Source organism: Acinonyx jubatus, chromosome A1 (genome assembly GCF_027475565.1).
Source record: "Acinonyx jubatus isolate Ajub_Pintada_27869175 chromosome A1, VMU_Ajub_asm_v1.0, whole genome shotgun sequence".
Taxonomy (NCBI): domain Eukaryota; kingdom Metazoa; phylum Chordata; class Mammalia; order Carnivora; family Felidae; genus Acinonyx; species Acinonyx jubatus.
In genome coordinates this window covers 229,075,530-229,094,059 of record NC_069380.1, presented here as the reverse complement: position 1 = coordinate 229,094,059, position 18,530 = coordinate 229,075,530, and the positions used below count along the sequence as shown (strand labels likewise).

At 46.5% G+C, this 18,530-nt stretch overlaps 1 protein-coding gene across 5 annotated transcripts in view; it reads right to left on the bottom strand.

Moving 5' to 3' along the window:
* Window positions 1-18,530, bottom strand: part of SEMA5A (semaphorin 5A) — a 472,280-nt gene that overhangs the window by 128,654 nt on the left and 325,096 nt on the right. For all 5 annotated transcript variants that reach the window (XM_053202211.1, XM_053202205.1, XM_053202198.1 and 2 more), the window contains 3 exons: window positions 18,062-18,347; window positions 14,942-15,077; window positions 7,650-7,854 (listed from right to left, as the gene is read on the bottom strand). In XM_053202211.1, the coding sequence (XP_053058186.1) occupies window positions 7,650-7,854; window positions 14,942-15,077; window positions 18,062-18,347 (627 nt within the window). The remainder of the gene's footprint in view (window positions 1-7,649; window positions 7,855-14,941; window positions 15,078-18,061; window positions 18,348-18,530) is intronic.

Below are 18,530 nucleotides of genomic sequence, written 5' to 3'. Positions count from 1 at the left end.
TGGATAAAGGTAAGATATTTTTGTCATTCAGGAATCAATGTCTGCCTCCTTAGGGGCAATATCGCCCCAGTTACGAGTGCATGCCTCAGTCTACCCCACCGCTGCCAGTCTGTTAGCCACTCCCGCCACACCCATCTCCTCCTGGACGTGGATTTTGAATTAGGTAGCCTTGAGCACAGACTAGTCTTCAATACACAACTGCAGTGAAATGACATGTCCCTATAACGATTGCTTTCGCATAACTGGCAAATCTTGCAGCAAAATTATACTGATGCTTTAGACCCAAATTCTCCCATTTCTATCCTCGGGGCTACCCTCCAATTCATTCTCCAGGAATTATGGACAGTGATAGCTGGAAATACTGATTGCTTCATGTTACTTCCTTTCTTTACAAAACGTTCAGTGTTAGGGGTGCCTGAATGGCTCAGTCGGTTAAGCGTCCGACTTCAGCTCAGGTCAGGATCTCACGGTTCGTGAGTTCGAGCTCCGCGTCGGGCTCTGTACTGACAGCTCGGAGCCTGGAGCCTGCTTCGGATTCTGTGTCTCCCTCTCTCTCTGCCCCTCCCCTGCTCATACTCTGTCTGTCTCTCTCTCTCTTTCAGAAAATAAATAAACATTAAAAAAATTAAACAACAAAAACAGAATGTTCAGTTCTATTATTCTCGAGTGATTATAGGTTGAACATGGTCTATAGAGCATATCTCTTCTTCTCTGTCTGCCTATGTTTGTAGCCATGCAGCTCTACGGGACTGAGTGAAGTCTCCCTGACTCTGGTTGCCTAGAAAACAGAGTGTGAAGCAGGCTTAAGAGCTAATGCATGATTAGGGGGACAACCCCAGGGCTGCGTGTGTGAAGGAAGAAAAGAAGAGTATATTGTACACCAGGAACTAATATTAAAAAAAAAAAAAAAGGAAGCAGGAAGGAATGGGAAGGAATGCCATGTGAGGTGTCACCCTGGGGCCACTCCCTTACGTCAAGCTACAAAGAGACATGTGCTTGGCTACTTGCCTCGGACAGCCCACTGGAGGGGAAAAGAGAAGCGAAATTCATCAGCTCGTTTCTTCCCATGCCCCGCATCTCACTGGGTGAAGCTCACCTCACAGGGAGTTGAGCTCCCTGCCTTTCTGAGGGCATCTCCCCGTCCCTTTTGCACCTGCGTGAGAAGCGGGACCCCATGCGAGTGGCACGATGTCTCATCCAGGTCCGGAGGTGGCAGGGGGCGCCTGGCCACCAGCCAGTAGGCATCAGTTGGAAGAATCCCACGGTCCTGCCGGGAATCCATCAGCCATGGTGGTGGCTGAGACAGCGAATGGCTGAAGGCCCAGGATAAAGTAAGGCAAGAGAAGCTGAGCACGCGCTCCGAGGGATGTCCAATTCACAGGCCTTCTCTCAGCTGTCCCAGCATGCTGTGCTCCACCAACTCTCACAGCCCTTGCTTACCCTTACCGTCAGGTCCTATAGGGCATCTTCATTTCTCTTTATCCGAAGTTAAAATGGATTCTCATCCCAACACCCATCCTTTCCCCATGACTTCTTTCCTGAGGTTTCTGTTCTGATGTTTCTTCCTTTGGCTAGAAATCAAGGTTTTCTGTTTTTAAGGTAGGAATTACGGACGCTGGATACCGTGAATCCTCCTTTACTTTTGAAGGAGAGATTATCCTAGAATAAAACCCTCGAGTCACATTTAATTTTCCTCCAGTTATTGTATACATTGCTGTGCTTGCAATCTGGTCTTAAGACTTCCACTGCTTTGTTTTACTTTCCATTATTTCTCAAAGCTGCTCTATCAACTGGTGGAATCTAAGCAGGAACGGGTCTTGTCTGGGGCTTGTAAAAGAGACCCCTGGCACTCTACTTCGTGAGGTTTTCTCGTTTGCAAAAGTGTCTGCCTATTCTCTATTTCTGGTTGAGCGTGATATTCGCGATTCACATTTTCTTTTTCTCAGAATATTTTGGACCATGTTTCACAGATTTACGCAGCTGGAGCGCATTCTGGGACCGCCTAACTTTTTTTTCTTCTTTTCCATTTGCAGTTATTTTTTCTCCTCAATAATTCCTTCTTTATCTTTGGAATTTAAAAATTAACCTGGCTCTATCCAATGCTCATTTATTCTGAATCAATATTGCTCAAACTGTTGTGCTTTGAAATTTTCAGACCCAATCTTCCTTTTTTTTTTTTTTGGAGAAATCGTTCCTTGTAACTTTGCCAGCCCCCTGTCTAGACCACCAAGTTCTATTACAGATGATTTCTGACTTTTTTTTTTTTTTGCCTGATAATGTTAATCGTTCTGTACTAGCTGGCTGCATCTTCAACATTTTCTGTCAAAGCAAGTACCAGATGTTCTCAGACGAGTTAGCAAATCATAACAGTAGGTACTGAAAGGAACAGTGAACGTAACCGTTAGGCTCATGTTGGGTAACAGATTTTATATCTGCATCACAAACAATTAGAAACCAGTCACAGTGATGTCAGTGCCTAACCACAGACAGAGGTGAGGTACGTCTGTTATAGAGAGATTCTAGGTCAAAATTATTATTTCATCCAGAACTGCGCGGCTTGAATACGGTCCAGAAATGGACAGCGTTAAGTTCACCTGGGAGCCTGTTAGAAATCCCAGCTTTCTGCATAATGTAGAAACTTGTGGAATCCCTATGTTGTATACCTGAAACTAATGTAATATTGTGTGTTAACTGTACTTGAATAAAATATAATAAAAATAAAATTTTAAAAGTGAAATAAAATTTGTAATTTGATGTTAGTTCTCTTATCGGTCCAAATAATCCCAGCTCGCTATACTAACTCAGAATCAAGGTCTTACCCATTCTCAAGTGGAACAAACACTGATTTAAAATAGGACTCTAGGGGCACCTGGGTGGCTCAGTCGGTTAAGCAGCCAACTCTTGCTTTCGGCTCAGGTCGTGATTTCACGGTTCATGGGTTCAAGCTCCACGTGAGGATTGTCTCTCTCTGCTCCCCCACCCCCAAAGTAAACAAACAACAACAAAAACACAGTTCTCTAGAAATAACAAGGGTCTGAATTAAGGGGATAAGTTTTGGAAAGGTACAACGGATGGTTCCCAGAGGTGGCAGAGGGTTTGAAACTCCAGGATGTGCTGCCTGAACAAGAACGAGACAGAATATACAGGAACAGAAGCAGATCTGGGCAATAAAGATACACATCCAACTACAGACACACTGGAACTGAGGCACAGTCAAAACGCAAGGAATGCACTTCGTCCTGGAAGGGATGGTAGAAGCCCTGACACTGAATGGAATTTGCAGGGAGGCAGCACAGACCAGAACCACCGTGACAATGGGCAGGGCCTGAGTCACAGCCACCCATGAGGGGCAAGCAGGAAAGATGGAACCCAGCAAAGGAATGTCACGCAGGCAGAAGTGCCAGAGACGGTGGCATTCGCGGGTCAAGTAAGGAGGAGAGCCGCGGAACACATGAGCGGTCAACAGGGCTCTGATTTTATCTTTGCAGAGAGAAAGTGAGCAGCTGTGTGCACGTGAGACTCAGTCACGTAGCAAGTCCGGGCGTACAACTTCTAAAGGAGCTGCCATATGCCAACTTGCCTCTTGCTCCGAGAAGCCCTTCAAAGAGGTCACTTATAAGACAGCAGCACAGTCATGGCCCAGATAATGCGCCTAGCCCTGCCTGGCTGGGCCTTCAACAAGACAGAGACGCGAGCTGTAGCTAAGAGACCAGGGCTTGTCTGGAAAAGGCCGGTGGACTCAGGGGGGTGGCGGGCGGCAGGGATGAGACATTCAAGCTGCGAGAAGTACCAGGAACCACCGCGTGGCCAAGGCCTATTTCGCGTCGATTTTTAGATAATGCTGACAAATAAAATAAACCAACTTTCAAGTGGCCATTGGCGGGTTGTCTCCAATGCCTGTTAATTCAGGTAAAATCAAGGAGGGGCAGGGGGAGAAAATACACTTAGCACCAGACCTGGATTCCCAAACCCAAGATATCCAATTGACTTGAGTAGCAAGTTAGGAAGCACTCTGCTTCATGTTCGCTAGTTGTCAATGCTACCCTCCTCCTCTACCAGGTGAGCATTTATGAATTCCCGGGTAAAGATCCAGAAGGTGCTGCAATGGGCCTGGAAGGGCCCCAGCCACATGTGCTCAGTATTAGCTTTAATATCAAAAAGGAGGAATGTTCCTGGTTTGCCTTGATGGGACTCTACTGGGAAGACATAAATAAAAGACCACATCAACATCAGCCTTTAGAATTTTAAGCCAAAATCTCTAATCTTTATCATCCCTACCTGTCAGGAACTGCTCGGCTCTTAGCAGGCTTAGTAAAAACAGACTGGCATTTTGGAATATTTTGTCTAATATTCCACTTTTACATTTCAATTCCTTGGGAAAACAAAAGAAACCTATATGTTGGATCATTAAAAATAATACCATTTAAAACTAAATTTTATTCTACATTAAAACGTACAAAAGAAGGGATTAGTCAGTCCTGTAAGAGATGCATGAAAAGATCCAGAACTTGGCTGAGACATGAAATTTGTAATCGGTATTAGTCCTACAGTTAGAGTTATCAAGCTAGTCTAAACAAACTTAAATACCATCTATGCATCTAGCCACCACTGGAACTCTCCGAGCATCTGCTCCAAATCTCTGCACATGGTTTGAGGACTGCTCATGTTAGGACCCCACGTAGCCATGATTATTTCTCTGTTGGAGGGGACCTTCACCCCCTGGAAATTCCTCTTCTTTTGAGATTAACAAAACCCGGACTAGTGAGACGTGGAGGCTGTAGGACAGTTCTGTGGTGTGGCTTCTTCCCTCGTAACCTCAGCCTGTGGTTCCCGTTAGCGACATCTTGATGGATGCCATGACTGAATTTGTAAATTATAGATTAAAATCTGAATCAGGTGTGTAGAACAACAACAACAAAAAGGAACCTCTGTAAGACACATGCGCTGAATGGCACACGGTGCATTGTAAACGAGCATCAGATTTGCAAACCTGGAGAGGAGACAACCTGGGGTAGCTAGCAACTGAGTCCAGAGCTAATCCCCTAGCTGCCTTGTGGGAGGGGGTGGGAGGGGGTTCAGGGGAGAGCAGGAGCCCAATCATGAGGTCATTCAAAACAGATAGAGGCAAGCAAGTTTCTAGAAAGATACACTCTTTAAAAAGCCATGGATGTTGACCATAATTTCATCTTAAATTCACAATTTACCCAAATTGATCTGTTGTGATTGGATTTAGATTCTGCGCAAGCTTATTGTCTGCAATAAAGATCTTCAAGGAGCACCTGGGTGGCTCAGTCAGTCCAGTGTCCGGCCCTTGATTTCGGCTCAGGTCCACGCCCCACCCCATCAGGCTCTGTGTGCTGATAGGGCTGAGCCTGCCTGGGATTCTCTCTTTCTCTCTCTCTCTCTCTCTCTCTCTCTCTCTGTTCCTCCTCCACTCAGACTCTTCTGTCTCTCTCTCAAAATAAATAAGTAAACTTACAAAAATTTAAAAAATATCTTCAAGTATTTTATTCCTGTGGGCAAGTTTTAAAAAGTGGTAGAAAAAGTTGCTCATTGCTAATGACTGAATGTGTGCGTCCTCCCAAAATTCATACTGAAGCCCTGATCTTCAAAGCAATGATATTTCGAGGCGGGGCTTTTGGGAGGTCATTAGGCCGTGAGGGTGGAGCCTCCATAAATGGGATTAGCGCTCTTTTAAAGAGACACAACAGAGATGATCTGTTTCCAGCGTGTGAGGACACAGCAAGGAGTTGGTCATCTACGGAGAATGAATGAGGACGAGGACTGTCACCAGAAAACAAATTGGCTAGCACCTTGATCTGGAACTTCCAGCCTCCAGAAGGGTGAGAAATAGATTTGTAGATTAAGCCCTCCACCCCCACCCCACCTATGGTATTTGGTCATGGCAGCCTGAACTAAGACACCAGACACAATTAAAGGACAACGAGAGTGCCATCAGAAACCCTCAGAAGCTCGCTACAAATCATTAGAAACACAAGGAAGCAAACCCCACCTTGTTAGGGCCTTGGTTGTGGAAAGGTCAGAATGCTCAGGCTGAGGCCCCTGCTCCATACCGACCAGCCTCATCTCCCTTCGCCACCTCCACCCCCAGGTACGGATGAGGGACTCAACAGCCGCCTGGAGTTCCAAGATGACTCTATTCTCTGTGGCAGAGTCAACCAGAACACTTATGAAGAAAAACTAGGGAAACTTCTGGAAAGGTCCAGTTCACTCATTCCTCACCTTGCTACACATCCAGCCCTCTGTGGGGCATTAAGGATAAAAATGGCAGAAACCAAGACCTGATTTCTTCTTATGCTCTAATGAGCAAGACACACACTGCAATGGTAATTCTGTCTTCTCTTAAAAAACACCACAAACTTGAACTGCCAATCCCTTGGGATACCATATCAATCCTCTCTCTTCCAAGCCTTATTCATCATGGATGTTCCACCTAACTTCCTTCCTGCTCCTGACCATAGAGGCACTCATGGCCTCCTTTGTCAATCCCACAGTGACATCCCTGTCCTTACCTGACAACACAGGGGCACTGCCCCAGCTGACCACTCCTGTACCTTCGCTGTTTCCCTCGTCCTGAAAGGCCAGGTCTTTCTCCTTAGTCAGCTATCAGCTTAAATGTCACCTCCTGGGAGAGACCAACCCTCAACAGCCAAGGACAGGAGCCCCCCGCCTCTTGCTAGCCCGTGGCTCTATTCATATTCACAGCATAAGCCAATCACTCTCTCGGTCCTTCCCCTCAGCGGCTGGCTGATGTTATGTTGTCCCCAGGAGAGCAGGATGTTGCCAGTCTGTTCACCATCTGACTCATCAGTGCTCATACGAACCACAAAATAGTGAAAATTCAATAAATGTTGGTGACTTCCCGAATAAAATCAACCAGTAGCGGGTATGAGATATTATAAACAACAAAAACAATAGAAACGGTGCTCTGTGACAAAGGGGTCATTGGACAGGGCACTGGACAGAGGATGTAAGGATGGGGGCGGGCTCCGTGGTGAGGGGACTCTGCACGGGAGGACCTGAAGGCAAGGAAAAGCTGAACAGGTGTGCAGACTGAGACACGGTCACTGAGGCTGGTCTCAAGCACCCTTTCTGTGCCAGACGCCTGCCTCCAGTACCCAGTTACCTTGGAAACTGGACATGTCTAGCTGTCATCTATAATTTGAGAAATAGTGTTGCCGGTTTCTCTTCAAAGTATTTTGTTGTTTATGCCTCCAAACATATTCTTCAAAATTCTTCTATCTACATCCTACACCAGGAATATCTTGAGAGCACTGTTTGAATCCATTGAAAATCATTATGACAATCCCAGGATAATATTGCACCCAACAATGCCCTCCAATTGCATTGTCTTAAGCTATACAAAGGAAAATGGTCTTGCCGAGAAAAGCCTTATTTTATGAGCACTTAAGAAACGACAGTTAAGAAACCAGGCGCTGTCTTCCCAACTAAAATTATGGCCAATGTAATGTAAAAAGAGTGAAATTAAGTTCCCTACGAGAAACACAGAGGATGACGAAGACAAGGTTGGTTCGTGGGTTTTGCTGGGTGACAAAGAAGACCGACTTGCGGCTGGACATAGAAACCTCATGCTTAGGAAACCCTTCAGGGGAGGCGCCAACTCCTACCTGTGGCCAGATAGATGATGTGGACGAGCATGTCCCTGCCCTGCACCACGTCGACAGCCACGTGGGAAAAGCGGCTGTTGTCCTCCATGAAAGAGGGCACCGAGGTCACAGGCTGGACCACCTCGTGCATCAGGATGAACTTCTGAGCATCCTGCAGATTCCTTTCGGTCAGGTTCATGTACAGGCCCTGGTCCACCGTGCCACACTGCAAGGGAAAACAGGCCGTTACGGGGACCGGCCACCTGGACACGCACAGCTGATCCTGGCCACCCCGGCGGGAGGGGGACTCGGAAGGTTAAGAACTTCAGTATGCAAACATGTGTGCTTCTCTGCTCTCTCCAAGCTCTCCGTCCCTAGTGTCCCTCCCATTCTAGATTCAAACTCATCACATCTGGGGAGTCTCTCAACTCCATTACAGAAATATATGATCAGATGTTAAAAATTAATCCGGTAGAAATCAGTGCTGACTTTAATCTGAACGCATAGGAATGAAAACTCCCCATCACGTGTTGAAGTTACATAGAAGCTGTCTGGCCAAGTGCACACTACTATATCTGCCTGCAAATCAGGTGCCAAAATTGAAAATGCAGCGGTCGAGAACATCATATAGATCTATTACTATCCCTACTGGAACGGTGGGTCTATAAGCAAGGTATGGATTCCATGGAGATAGAATTAGGCCATTTTAATCTGCCAATTAAGTAATATTATTCCAGTAAATTTCACATGGGTACAAGGTACTGGTGGCTTTATTGCCTTGTGCTCTTTCTCTAAGCCAGAGGGAGGGGGGAAGGGAGAAGTGGAAAGAGGAGGGTAAAGGAAGAAACCAGGAAGAAGAAGGGAAGGAAAGAGATGTTGAGACAGAGGAGCCACCATGAACATGAATCTGGTATATAAAAGGGGGGAAAAATCAGGCCCGGCAATGCTGAGAAGGGAATCCAGAGCTGGGCTGTGGAGAGACGGGCAGGTACCTGTGCAGGATGGTTTGGGGCAAGGATAAGGCAGACAGCGGGGTGGGAAAGGGAGAAAAGCTTTCCTGGGGCAGAGCACACAATCAGAGAATCCCCACCGATCTTTCTCAACTCTTTCCGAAGCTTGAATCCTGGGGCCAACAAAGACTAACCCCCAGCAGAACTTCCCATAAACAAGTTTGATGGAAACAGATTTCCCTGTCCATACCATCTGAGATTGCCGTTGATAACACGTCATTTCTAATACTTGGTTTTATCACAGGTTACAGGGGGAAAAGTGTAAGATGGAAACTGCTTTTTAAAAATAGATGAGGGGCGCCTGGGTGGCTCAGTCGGTTAAGTGTCCGACTTCAGCTCAGGTCATGATCTCCTGGTCCGTGGGTTCGCACCCCGCGTCGGGCTCTGCACTGACAGCTCAGCGCCTGGAGCCTGCTTCCGATTCTGTGTCTCCCTCTCTCTGCTCCTCCCCCACCCATGCTCTGTCTTAAGAAAGAAAAAGAACAAATAAAATAAAAATAGGTGATAGTTTTTTGTAGCACTTGATAAAAATGCCCTACATGCTGTAAAATGATAAGCCGGTTGTAAAATTAGAGAGTGTCAGAGAGAAATGGATCCCGAGTCTTGTCCAATGTGCAATGTCCCATTTCCTTGCAGGGACAGCCCCTGTGCCAGGCGATGGGTCCACAGGTGATGGGATCACGGCCAGGTGAAGGGCTCCGTGCTGCTGCCCCAGGAGCCATGCGGTCTCAAGTAAGACGCTGCTTCTCAGCTTCTGTCTCTACCTATAAAGCAGCTAGAAAAACACTCGCTCTATTCACTTCCCAGGGCAGTTGTGAGGCCAGCTGAGATCATCAGTGGAAGGCATTTGTAAATTAATTGAAAGTGCCTGTAGATGCCAAGGAACAAAACAGTGTGCCTGGCACAGAGAAGCCATTCAACCAATGGCAAATCTGTCTTGTAGCAGGACAGCAATTCTATGGTGCACTGGGCTTCAGTGGCCAGAGGGAAATGCATGAATAAGTAAAGGAAGGAATCAATGGGTGAATACACAGGCAGCTGCTCATGGGACAGGGGGCTGTGCTAGGAGATTTCACATCGTCATCATATTTAACAGTAGCACTTAAGGGACAGGGACGTTGCCTGTTAACAAATGTGTTACAAAATGAAAGTACTCTCCCAGACTCCGTCTGAGGTCTACTCAGGTGAGCTCTGGCTCTGAGAGTGACTTTGTGTTTGCCAGATTGCTCTTCCTGAAACCGATGACGGTGCTTAAACATAGGTGGCACTTAGTTACCTACTTGTTGGGTGAAGTTTAACACACAGGTTTTGTGTCTTAGGCACAGTGTGTGGTTTTTGTTGTTGTTGTTTAATGCATCGCAGAAATCAGGAGTCATAACACAAAACTGAGGACCTTGTGCTGCTCTCGAGGAATCTGGGGGTCTGCGAGAGCCTGGGGGCCTCCTTGGACTAGAGCTGGGTAGTAGGACCACTGACCTCCCCTTATCATTTTTTTTTTTTTACCCTGGACCCCATATCTTAAGTCATCAACCTGAACTGCCATTGTGATATTGTGACTCGTAAGAAATACATATTTGGTTTTTGTCCTCTTTCTGACACACAGCTCCTAAAACCATGGGAATTTTTTAAGTGTCAAGAGCAGTAAAGGTGCCTTTTGTCATGTTAACGAGGCACCTCTGGGCCAGTTGGCTAGAGACCCAATCACATAATTAGAAGATAGGGAACTTTCAGCCCACCCCTGACCTCCAGGGAGGGGAGAGGGGATGGACACGGAGTTCAATCACCAATAACCAATGATTCAATCAATCTTGCCTATGTAAGGAAGCCTCCATAAAACCCCAAAAGACACAGGGTTCAGATGGTTTCTGGGTTGGTGAACATGTGGAGATTTAGGGCTCAGAGAGGGCACGGAGTAGCTCTGCGCCTTTCCCCAGACCTGGCCTGGTGTATCGCCTCCAGAGTTAGGTCATTTCATAACAAACCAGTAATCTAGTCAATAAAATGTTTCTCTGAGTTCTGTGAGCCCCACTAGCAAAGTAATTGAACCCAGGGCAGCGATCATTGGAATTTTCCATTGGTAACCAGAGGTTCCGAAGCACAGGTGAGGAACTGGACTTCAGATCAGCACCTGAAGTGGCAAGAGGTGGGGCAGAAGGCTTGTAGAGCTGACCCCTGTACCTGTGAGATCCGATGCTCTCTCCTGGTAAATAGTGTCCGAATTGAGTTGAATGGTAGGACACCCAGACGGTGCTGGGAAATTACTTCACGGTACGGGAAAAACTACCACACATCGGAACTGGGTAACAACATCGTTGGCCAGGAACTAATTTTGAACTCTGCTCTACAACGTCTTGGTTTATTTTTCCAGCCTATAATAAATATCTCACCCAAGGATTCTTTCTCATATTTTGAAAGCTATTTAGATTTACAGTATATATTTATTGGGTCGTAAGTAACCCATCTAGCTAATGCGCTGCAAATTCTCTAGATGTGCCTCACACACTGGGTTCCCGCAGGTGTCTCTGTGACACCTTGGGGACTCCGTGCAAGAGGGTAACAAGACAAATGTCACGGTCCTCAAGTGGGTTACAAACCACAATGGTTGTCTTGCTACCACTTCTGAAAGTAAAAAAGACAGTCATTCGACTAATTCTTTTAATGCTATAATACTTGCATTTTTGTTTGTTGCAGAGACAATAGATGCCATCCTCTTTCCAGTTTGCTGGAGTTTTGTGCAGCTCCACAATCACCCGGCCTCGTGCTCAGAGTGCCCGATCTGATTGGCTCTCTTCTTCCCATCTTACTGCAAACGTGCGCTGTGTATCACAGGGTCCCGAGGACCTGGCCAACCCCTTCATTTGGCCCAAGAATGACCTCCTCATCTGTCTGACCACTTAAGGGTCTGTTTTCCATTTTGGCTCCATCATTTCTGATTGGTGGTTGTCAAAAACGCACAGAAAATTGCGGAGTCTGTCCACTGGGTCTGGATGGTGTTTCCTGTTACCGACCAATGCTGTTTTCCTAGTGAAGTTCAGGGCCAAGATGACTTGGACCGCAGGCTCTAACGGGGTAGGCTTCCATAGAACTACTTACGGTGGTTTCTAGATTGCAACTATAAAAACGCTATCTTTTGCTGTTTTGTTATTGTTCTCAATTGAGGTTTCTGTATTACATCTTGCAAAACGAGGCACTGTCCTTCCCGACCCATTCTTCTTCTTGAACCTGAATCACATTTCTGTTCCTCCAACTAACTTGCTAGTTCTTATTATAAATGCTGCATAAAATTCCAAATGTCACTAGGCAAACAAGAATGGAAAAAATTGAACCACTTCTCACTGGTGGTTACTGCAAACACAACGACTAGTGGAAGGATCCTTAATTCAAAATGTATTCCCACCCTGTGCCAGCTACATCGTCTCATGAATATCAGTAAGGATGCTAATGCTATCATGGTTATCAAATACGATAAACCAAAAGAAAACCATTGGTACATTTTTGTACCAGAAAATATACAAGGAATTGTCGTCATCTAAAATTTGAGTTCTCCTGGGGCGCCTGGGTGGCTCAGTCGGTTGAGCGTCTGACTTCGGCTCAGGTCACGATCTCACGGTTGACGAGTTCGAGCCCCGCGTTGGGCTCTGCGCTGACAGCTCGGAGCCTGGAGTCTGTTTCGGATTCTGTGTCTCCCTCTCTCTCTGACCCTCCCCCGTTCATGCTCTGTCTCTCTCTGTCTCAAAAATAAATAAACATTAAAAAAAAATTTTTAATTTTAGTTCCCTGTAAATCTTAAATTCTACCCTAACAAGTTAAGCCCAGCTAAGCAAGCTTCCTGCCTGAAATGCATGTCACATTTGCGCAAGCTTCATTTGTTATATGGCATGAACCTACTCCCATCTCATAAACGTGAGTAAGCCTCTCCGTGTGACACTGGCATTATAAAACCAGAGGCCCGTGGCCTTAGGAAATGAGAGATTTTGCTGTGTGCTACAAATATGTTCAGACAAAAGGGCTAAAAGTTATCCACTGCCTGGAGGTGGTAAGGCATCAGGGGTTTATTAAGTCACTGTTCATTATGAAGACTTTTGCAATAGAAACATCAAGGCATTAAGAGTACACTGTAAATAAAGGGAGCATCTTCGTTAATTGTTTTTCACCTTCAGGACTTTACAAAGCACCTTCTTAAGAGCAATGATATATTCCACCTTCAGGATTTTACGGAGGGCCTTCTTAAACAGTTTCGCTGTACCCCATCATCTGAGGACAGGGAGAAATTCAGATGGAGACTCAACAAAGGGGCAAAGCATCAATGTTCAGTTAATAATGACATATAAACTGTCTATGCCATGAGGAGCCGTGGTCACTTCAGGTTTGGTTCCCACTAAGCTGTTAGCCGCTTGACCTGTGATATGAATCTCTTTGTACTGAACCAGTACTGAATTTTCTGAGTAGCGGGGCTAGGGTAATACATATAAATTGGTTATTCGGTTTCCTGACTTCTAAAGCATGGATGACGATGCCTACCTTACAGAGCTGGGGAGAGGAGACAGCAGGGCAGGTATATAAAACATTGACACAATGTGGGACCCCAGAAGGCACCCAGTGAATGGTCCCTAAGAGTCACCTTCTCCAACTACATTCTACAGTCAGCAAGACACATTAATCAATATTACCAAAGTTTATTCCTAAAATATTCCTGTGCCTTCATATCCCACTTTCCTCATCTTATTGATGAGAACGAGAGACAGAAGATGCTAACAGAAAGCCCCAGTAAAGCAGCAAAATGGGAAAGAGGTTGTAAAAACCACCCATCTGTCCCCAATCCCATGCTCTTAAATTACCAAAAATTTAATTTAAAAAAATTCTTTCAAAACAGTTACAATTGAACGGTCCCTGCCAAAGTCCAAGGAAGGTATAAAATAATTGAACCCTTTCTGTACTCCTAGTTTTCTCAAAAGCCAAAAGTTTTAGGTGTTGGGATGATCAACCAACCAGAACGTGGACGCCTGGGTACAGAACCCAGTTCTAACTCGGATTAGTTACCGTAACTAACGGTCTTTTAGCCAGAAGAGGGTGGGGCTTTGCATCTGAGGACTGGCGTTGAGATCTCAGCTCAGCAACTGATCAGCCAGTGTCCTTGGCCTGACTGAATCTCTGCACGGAGGCTCGGCACCCCTCTCTGTCTGCAAGAGAATTTGTCACTGATCCCAACACCATTGCCAGCGGGCAACATGATGAGCACAGAGTCGTGAACGTGGCGGTACTAAAAATTACACGCACTATGACGACGACAATGATCGTATGAGCATCCGTATCAGAAGGGGGGCCCTAGAGGGAAGCCTGCTGCTGCGGTCTGAATGTTTGTGTCTCCCCCAAATGCATATGTTGAACCCCCAACCCTCAAGGTGGCTGTCTTTGGAGATGGGGCCTGGAAGGGAGTAATTAAGGTTCAGTGGGTTCACAAGGGTGGGGCCTTGATCCCACAGGATTAGGGTCTCTCCCCAGTCACTGAGGAAAGGCTACGTGAGGACACAGTCAGAAGGTGGCCATTTTTAAGAGAGGAAACGATTCACCAGAAACTGAATCAGCCAGAACCTTGATCTTGGACTTCCAGCCTCCAGAACTGTGACGAAACATACGTCTGTCATTCACGCCGCCCAGTCAGTGGTATTTTGTGATGGCCGCCTGAGCAGACTAATATACCTGCTGATGGACCAGACATGAGGAAATCACATTTCTTTTGGTCCCAGCTTCTTCTGAACATCGGAAGATGAGAGAAAATGACGTGGAGCCCCTTATAGCTCAAACATCCTGCAATTTTGTGATTCGTGAGCTAATGGCCACCACCTGCTCTGCTTCCCCCAGCTGCACCATCACGTCCCACTCACCCCTACAGGAAATCTCCCCACGTTCACCAATTAGTGCTCTAATTCTGTTTGTGCGTCTCCACTGCTCTGTGCCCTGGGCTCCATTCACTACGGCGTCATTCATTAGGGATCAGAGCTTCTGGGGACACAGGGTCCGCCATCATTAGCACTAATTGAAGCTTGGCTTCCCAGCCTGCTGCTTTATTCTGGCCTTTTTCAGCTCAGCCTCGGCGTCCCAGCTGACAAAAGGCCCCTTTTCGGCCCGGGGCACCTCAGCGGACAAAAGGCCTCGGCCATATTCCGTGAGCCAGGCTGAGCGTGGGCACGTCCGTGAGGGTCAGGGGAGACCCCAGCTGCGTTGTGCATGTACCCAGCTTTACACTGTCCCAGGCTGTCTACACAAGAGGAATGAGTGCCTTCCCCACCCCCCTGAAATTACCTGGAAGTTGGGGTTGGGGTTGGGATACGGCAGCCAGGCAGAGCGCGAGTTCTCCTGGTACTTGAAGGGCCCGTTGAAGGCCTGGGAGACGGCACTCAGGTTGAAGACACACACGGCCGACGCAGCGATGCTGTTCCTGGGGGGAGGGGGAGGGAAGAGAGAGGAAAGGGGGCAGGTCAGAGTCCTGCGGGGACCCCTAGCCCAGGCACCTTCCGGAGAACCTCAGGATCACAGTGTCCTAAGTCCCCCCCAACAGGGATGAAGCCAAAGCAGTGACTGATGTCACTCTGTGGTGTCCTTGTGGGAGAACAAACACTTGGGTGCAGAAACAAGACTATTTGGCGGTTATGACACTTCTAATCCTGCTGGATGGGATTAATTCACTCAGCCGCAACAAGAGGACGGAGGGTTGTGAAGAGCCGTATGTCAGGCCTTTTAAAAACAGGAGGAAAAAGACGTTCTCCTCCGGGGGCTGGAGCCTCTCAACGGTCCGGGTGGCTCTCGTCCCAACTGTTCATCTGGTTCTTTCAGACGGCGGCGGGCAAACTGTGGCTGCTGCTTCTTTTTGTTAGATCCCCAGAGAGCGGTGTCTGTTTGCAAGCCTTTCAAAAATAATCAACCGAAAGCATTTTGCAAAAAGTCCCTGTCAGAGACCCTTCATTTACGTACATTTTTTTAATTCGAAAAGCATTTTAAGTCCGAAGGGTCAGAGAGAAAAATTTGACATGGCACTGACATAGGAAATCTCGAAACCTTAAATCAGAGTTCAGGCTCTGCCGAGACAGCTGTAAATGAGAGGCTCTCAGGAGTCCGGCGCCCTTTTGCTAACTGTGGAAACAGCAAAATATGGTCTGGTTAAAGAAATCTGCTTTTTTCGAGCACGGCTCGGGTTTTTGCTGTCTGTGAGCCACCGTTTTTAGACACCCGGGAACACGATGGTAAAACCTTCAGTGACTCCACGCGGTAGTAAGTAGGCCATTTCCTGCAGCCCAGCTCATGGCCAGGGGGTGAGAAAACCACCCAGTCCTAGGGCAGAATGAGCGAGGGGAGCGACCTTCATCCCCACTCCCCAGTGCTAAGAGACCTTGATGAATATACAGAGGCAAAGCAAACGATGAGCAGCAACACCAGAGAGCTGAGCCACAGCGTGATGTACTCATCCACTGCTGGCTGCCTCCCATCATCATTTTCTTTGGTTTGGAGCAAGTCTTGTCAAGAATGTGGTCATCTGTCCAGAAGGTAAGATCAAGGCTGAGACATGAGAAGGAAGAGAGGTGGGGCGTATGGTGGAACTAGAAATGGATGGATCCGAAAGTTCTTCCCAAGACCTGGTGAGAGTAAGTGTTCGAGACAGAAAGGAAAGATCTAGTGATTCTATCTCTAATATAGATAGATAAATGATAGATAGGTAGATAGACACATAGATGATAGATAGATTGATTGATAGATAGTAGATGATAGATGATAGATAGATAGATAGATAGATAGATAGATAGATAGATAGATATAGATAGATGCTATATACTGGGTGATGTCCAATATGATGGACACTTGCAACACTAAACAAATCGTCTGGAATAGTCTGAAACTTATTTTTGCGAGTGTCTAAATTGACCATTGAACAGTCCAGACGCAGTATTTCCATAACTTTTTAAATTGTCTTTGCCCAGAGCCAGGGGAATGAACAGCTAAGTAAGCCCAGCTCCCATTGTGTGTAAAATTGATGTCAAGTCAGCAATTGAACATTCATCTTGCGCAGCTGACGCGATTTCTTAAACCGGGTTTTGGAAAGCAAATCAGCTTCAGAAACTATAAATTGATTTTTTAAAAGAAACGTATCAAGGAGGGAAAATAAGCTCTGGGGTTGAAAACCAGATTTACAATGAAGGTGGTCATGGTGGGGTGGGGGTGGGTGGGGCGCCATCCATTTCAGGCTTCTTCTAACTTCATGTCAGAAAGAAGACTCTTCACGGAGTAAATGTTATTATCGAGTGACTGTTAACACTTAAGCTCAGCAGGGGAGAGGACAGAGGGAAAGAGTAACATGGAAGGAAGGAGATCAAGTGGTTCTACAGCAATTGCTGGGTAGGCATCCTTGATTCTCCCAGGACCCCGGGGTTTCCCTGGGATGCAGGACTCGTCTAGATGCTGAAGCTGGGACGATCCCAGACAAGCCAGGATGGCTGGTCATCCCACACTCTTTATCAGCACTTTTAAACTGCCTTGATTCCATTTTTTCTGCATTGTTAAGTTGCCAGAATAGAGACTCAAAGATGGTCCGAAGCAGAGTCCACACTGCGGACCACGGTTACCACTGAAAGGGGGCCCAGAGTCTGAGTATGAAAAGGGGATCTGGCACCCCTGGGGCCGGGATGTGATCCTGTTGAATCTTTCACTGCACACCAGCAAAGAATGGGAAATAGATGTGGGTCACGCTACAACTCCACCAGAGTAAGAGTGAACGAAAGATCAGGAAACTTCACATGCTTTCCCTTATCCAAAATTTAGCAGTTCTGGAGCTAGGAGTATCACCTCCCACAAGAAGAACAAAAAGATGTTATCGTTTTTTTCAAGGATATTTTTAAAGTACAGTCATCATTTTAGAAAAGCCTGCCCAGGTTAGCCATCTCCTAGAACAATGGTTGAAAATGTAGCTACGGGAAAGTGACAATGTGCATTTCACTTACCACCGGAGGTGTGGGCACGAAATATACTACTCAGAGATCAGACTCAGAAAACACTGCCTTCATTGTGCCCAAATGTGTAACTGCATATGGAAAAAAAATGCGTCTAATATGTACCAGCATTTCAGACAGTGCCCAGAACACATTGGTGAATCAGGAAGGAGAAAATTACAGTCCGGTAACTTGATGCTACAATTACCTAAGGACAGATTGAAACTTTTTTTCTTCACTTTATTTCCCGAATACCAAGTCTCAGAAATCACACTGTATTTGCATAATATTTAATTCATACTCAAACATTTCTTTGGCCGTTGGCCCAGTAAAATAAGAAAGATTTCCTTTAAAGCAACTTTCCAACTTCTCAAAGGTCAAAGAACAGCAGACGCATGCACCATGGACAGAGGAGCAGGGAAAGAATTTTCTTCCAGTTACTTACACGTTGGTGGTAAAGATGCCATAGATCAGATCCAGCTCGGGCAGGAAGAAAGTGCTCTGCAGTTCGTTGTAGTAAAAGGGGACCTCCCCGGGCCGGGAGCAGTTCAGGCGAGCCTTCATGAACGTGGTCCAGGTGTCCTCCAGTAGGAACCGCCCCCCGATGTCATTCTTGCAGACCCGGGCAGCTCTGGAGAACACGGTTTTCCCACAGTCGTGCTCCACGGCGTTTTCTCGGAAAAAGAAGTAGGTGAAATTTCCGATGTCGTAAGATGACACGAAGTTTGGTTCTGGAGACAAGAGGGAAGAAGAAAAGTGTGAACATTCATATGGTATCTCTGTATGTCTTACTCCTTGGGGTTTTTTCCAAGGACACATGCTTTTGTGCAGACAATGCCTGGCTCCTAAGGGACGAACGAGAGCCCCATGAGCAGCTCGGTGACCTGTGCTAAGGACAGAACACTGTACACAAG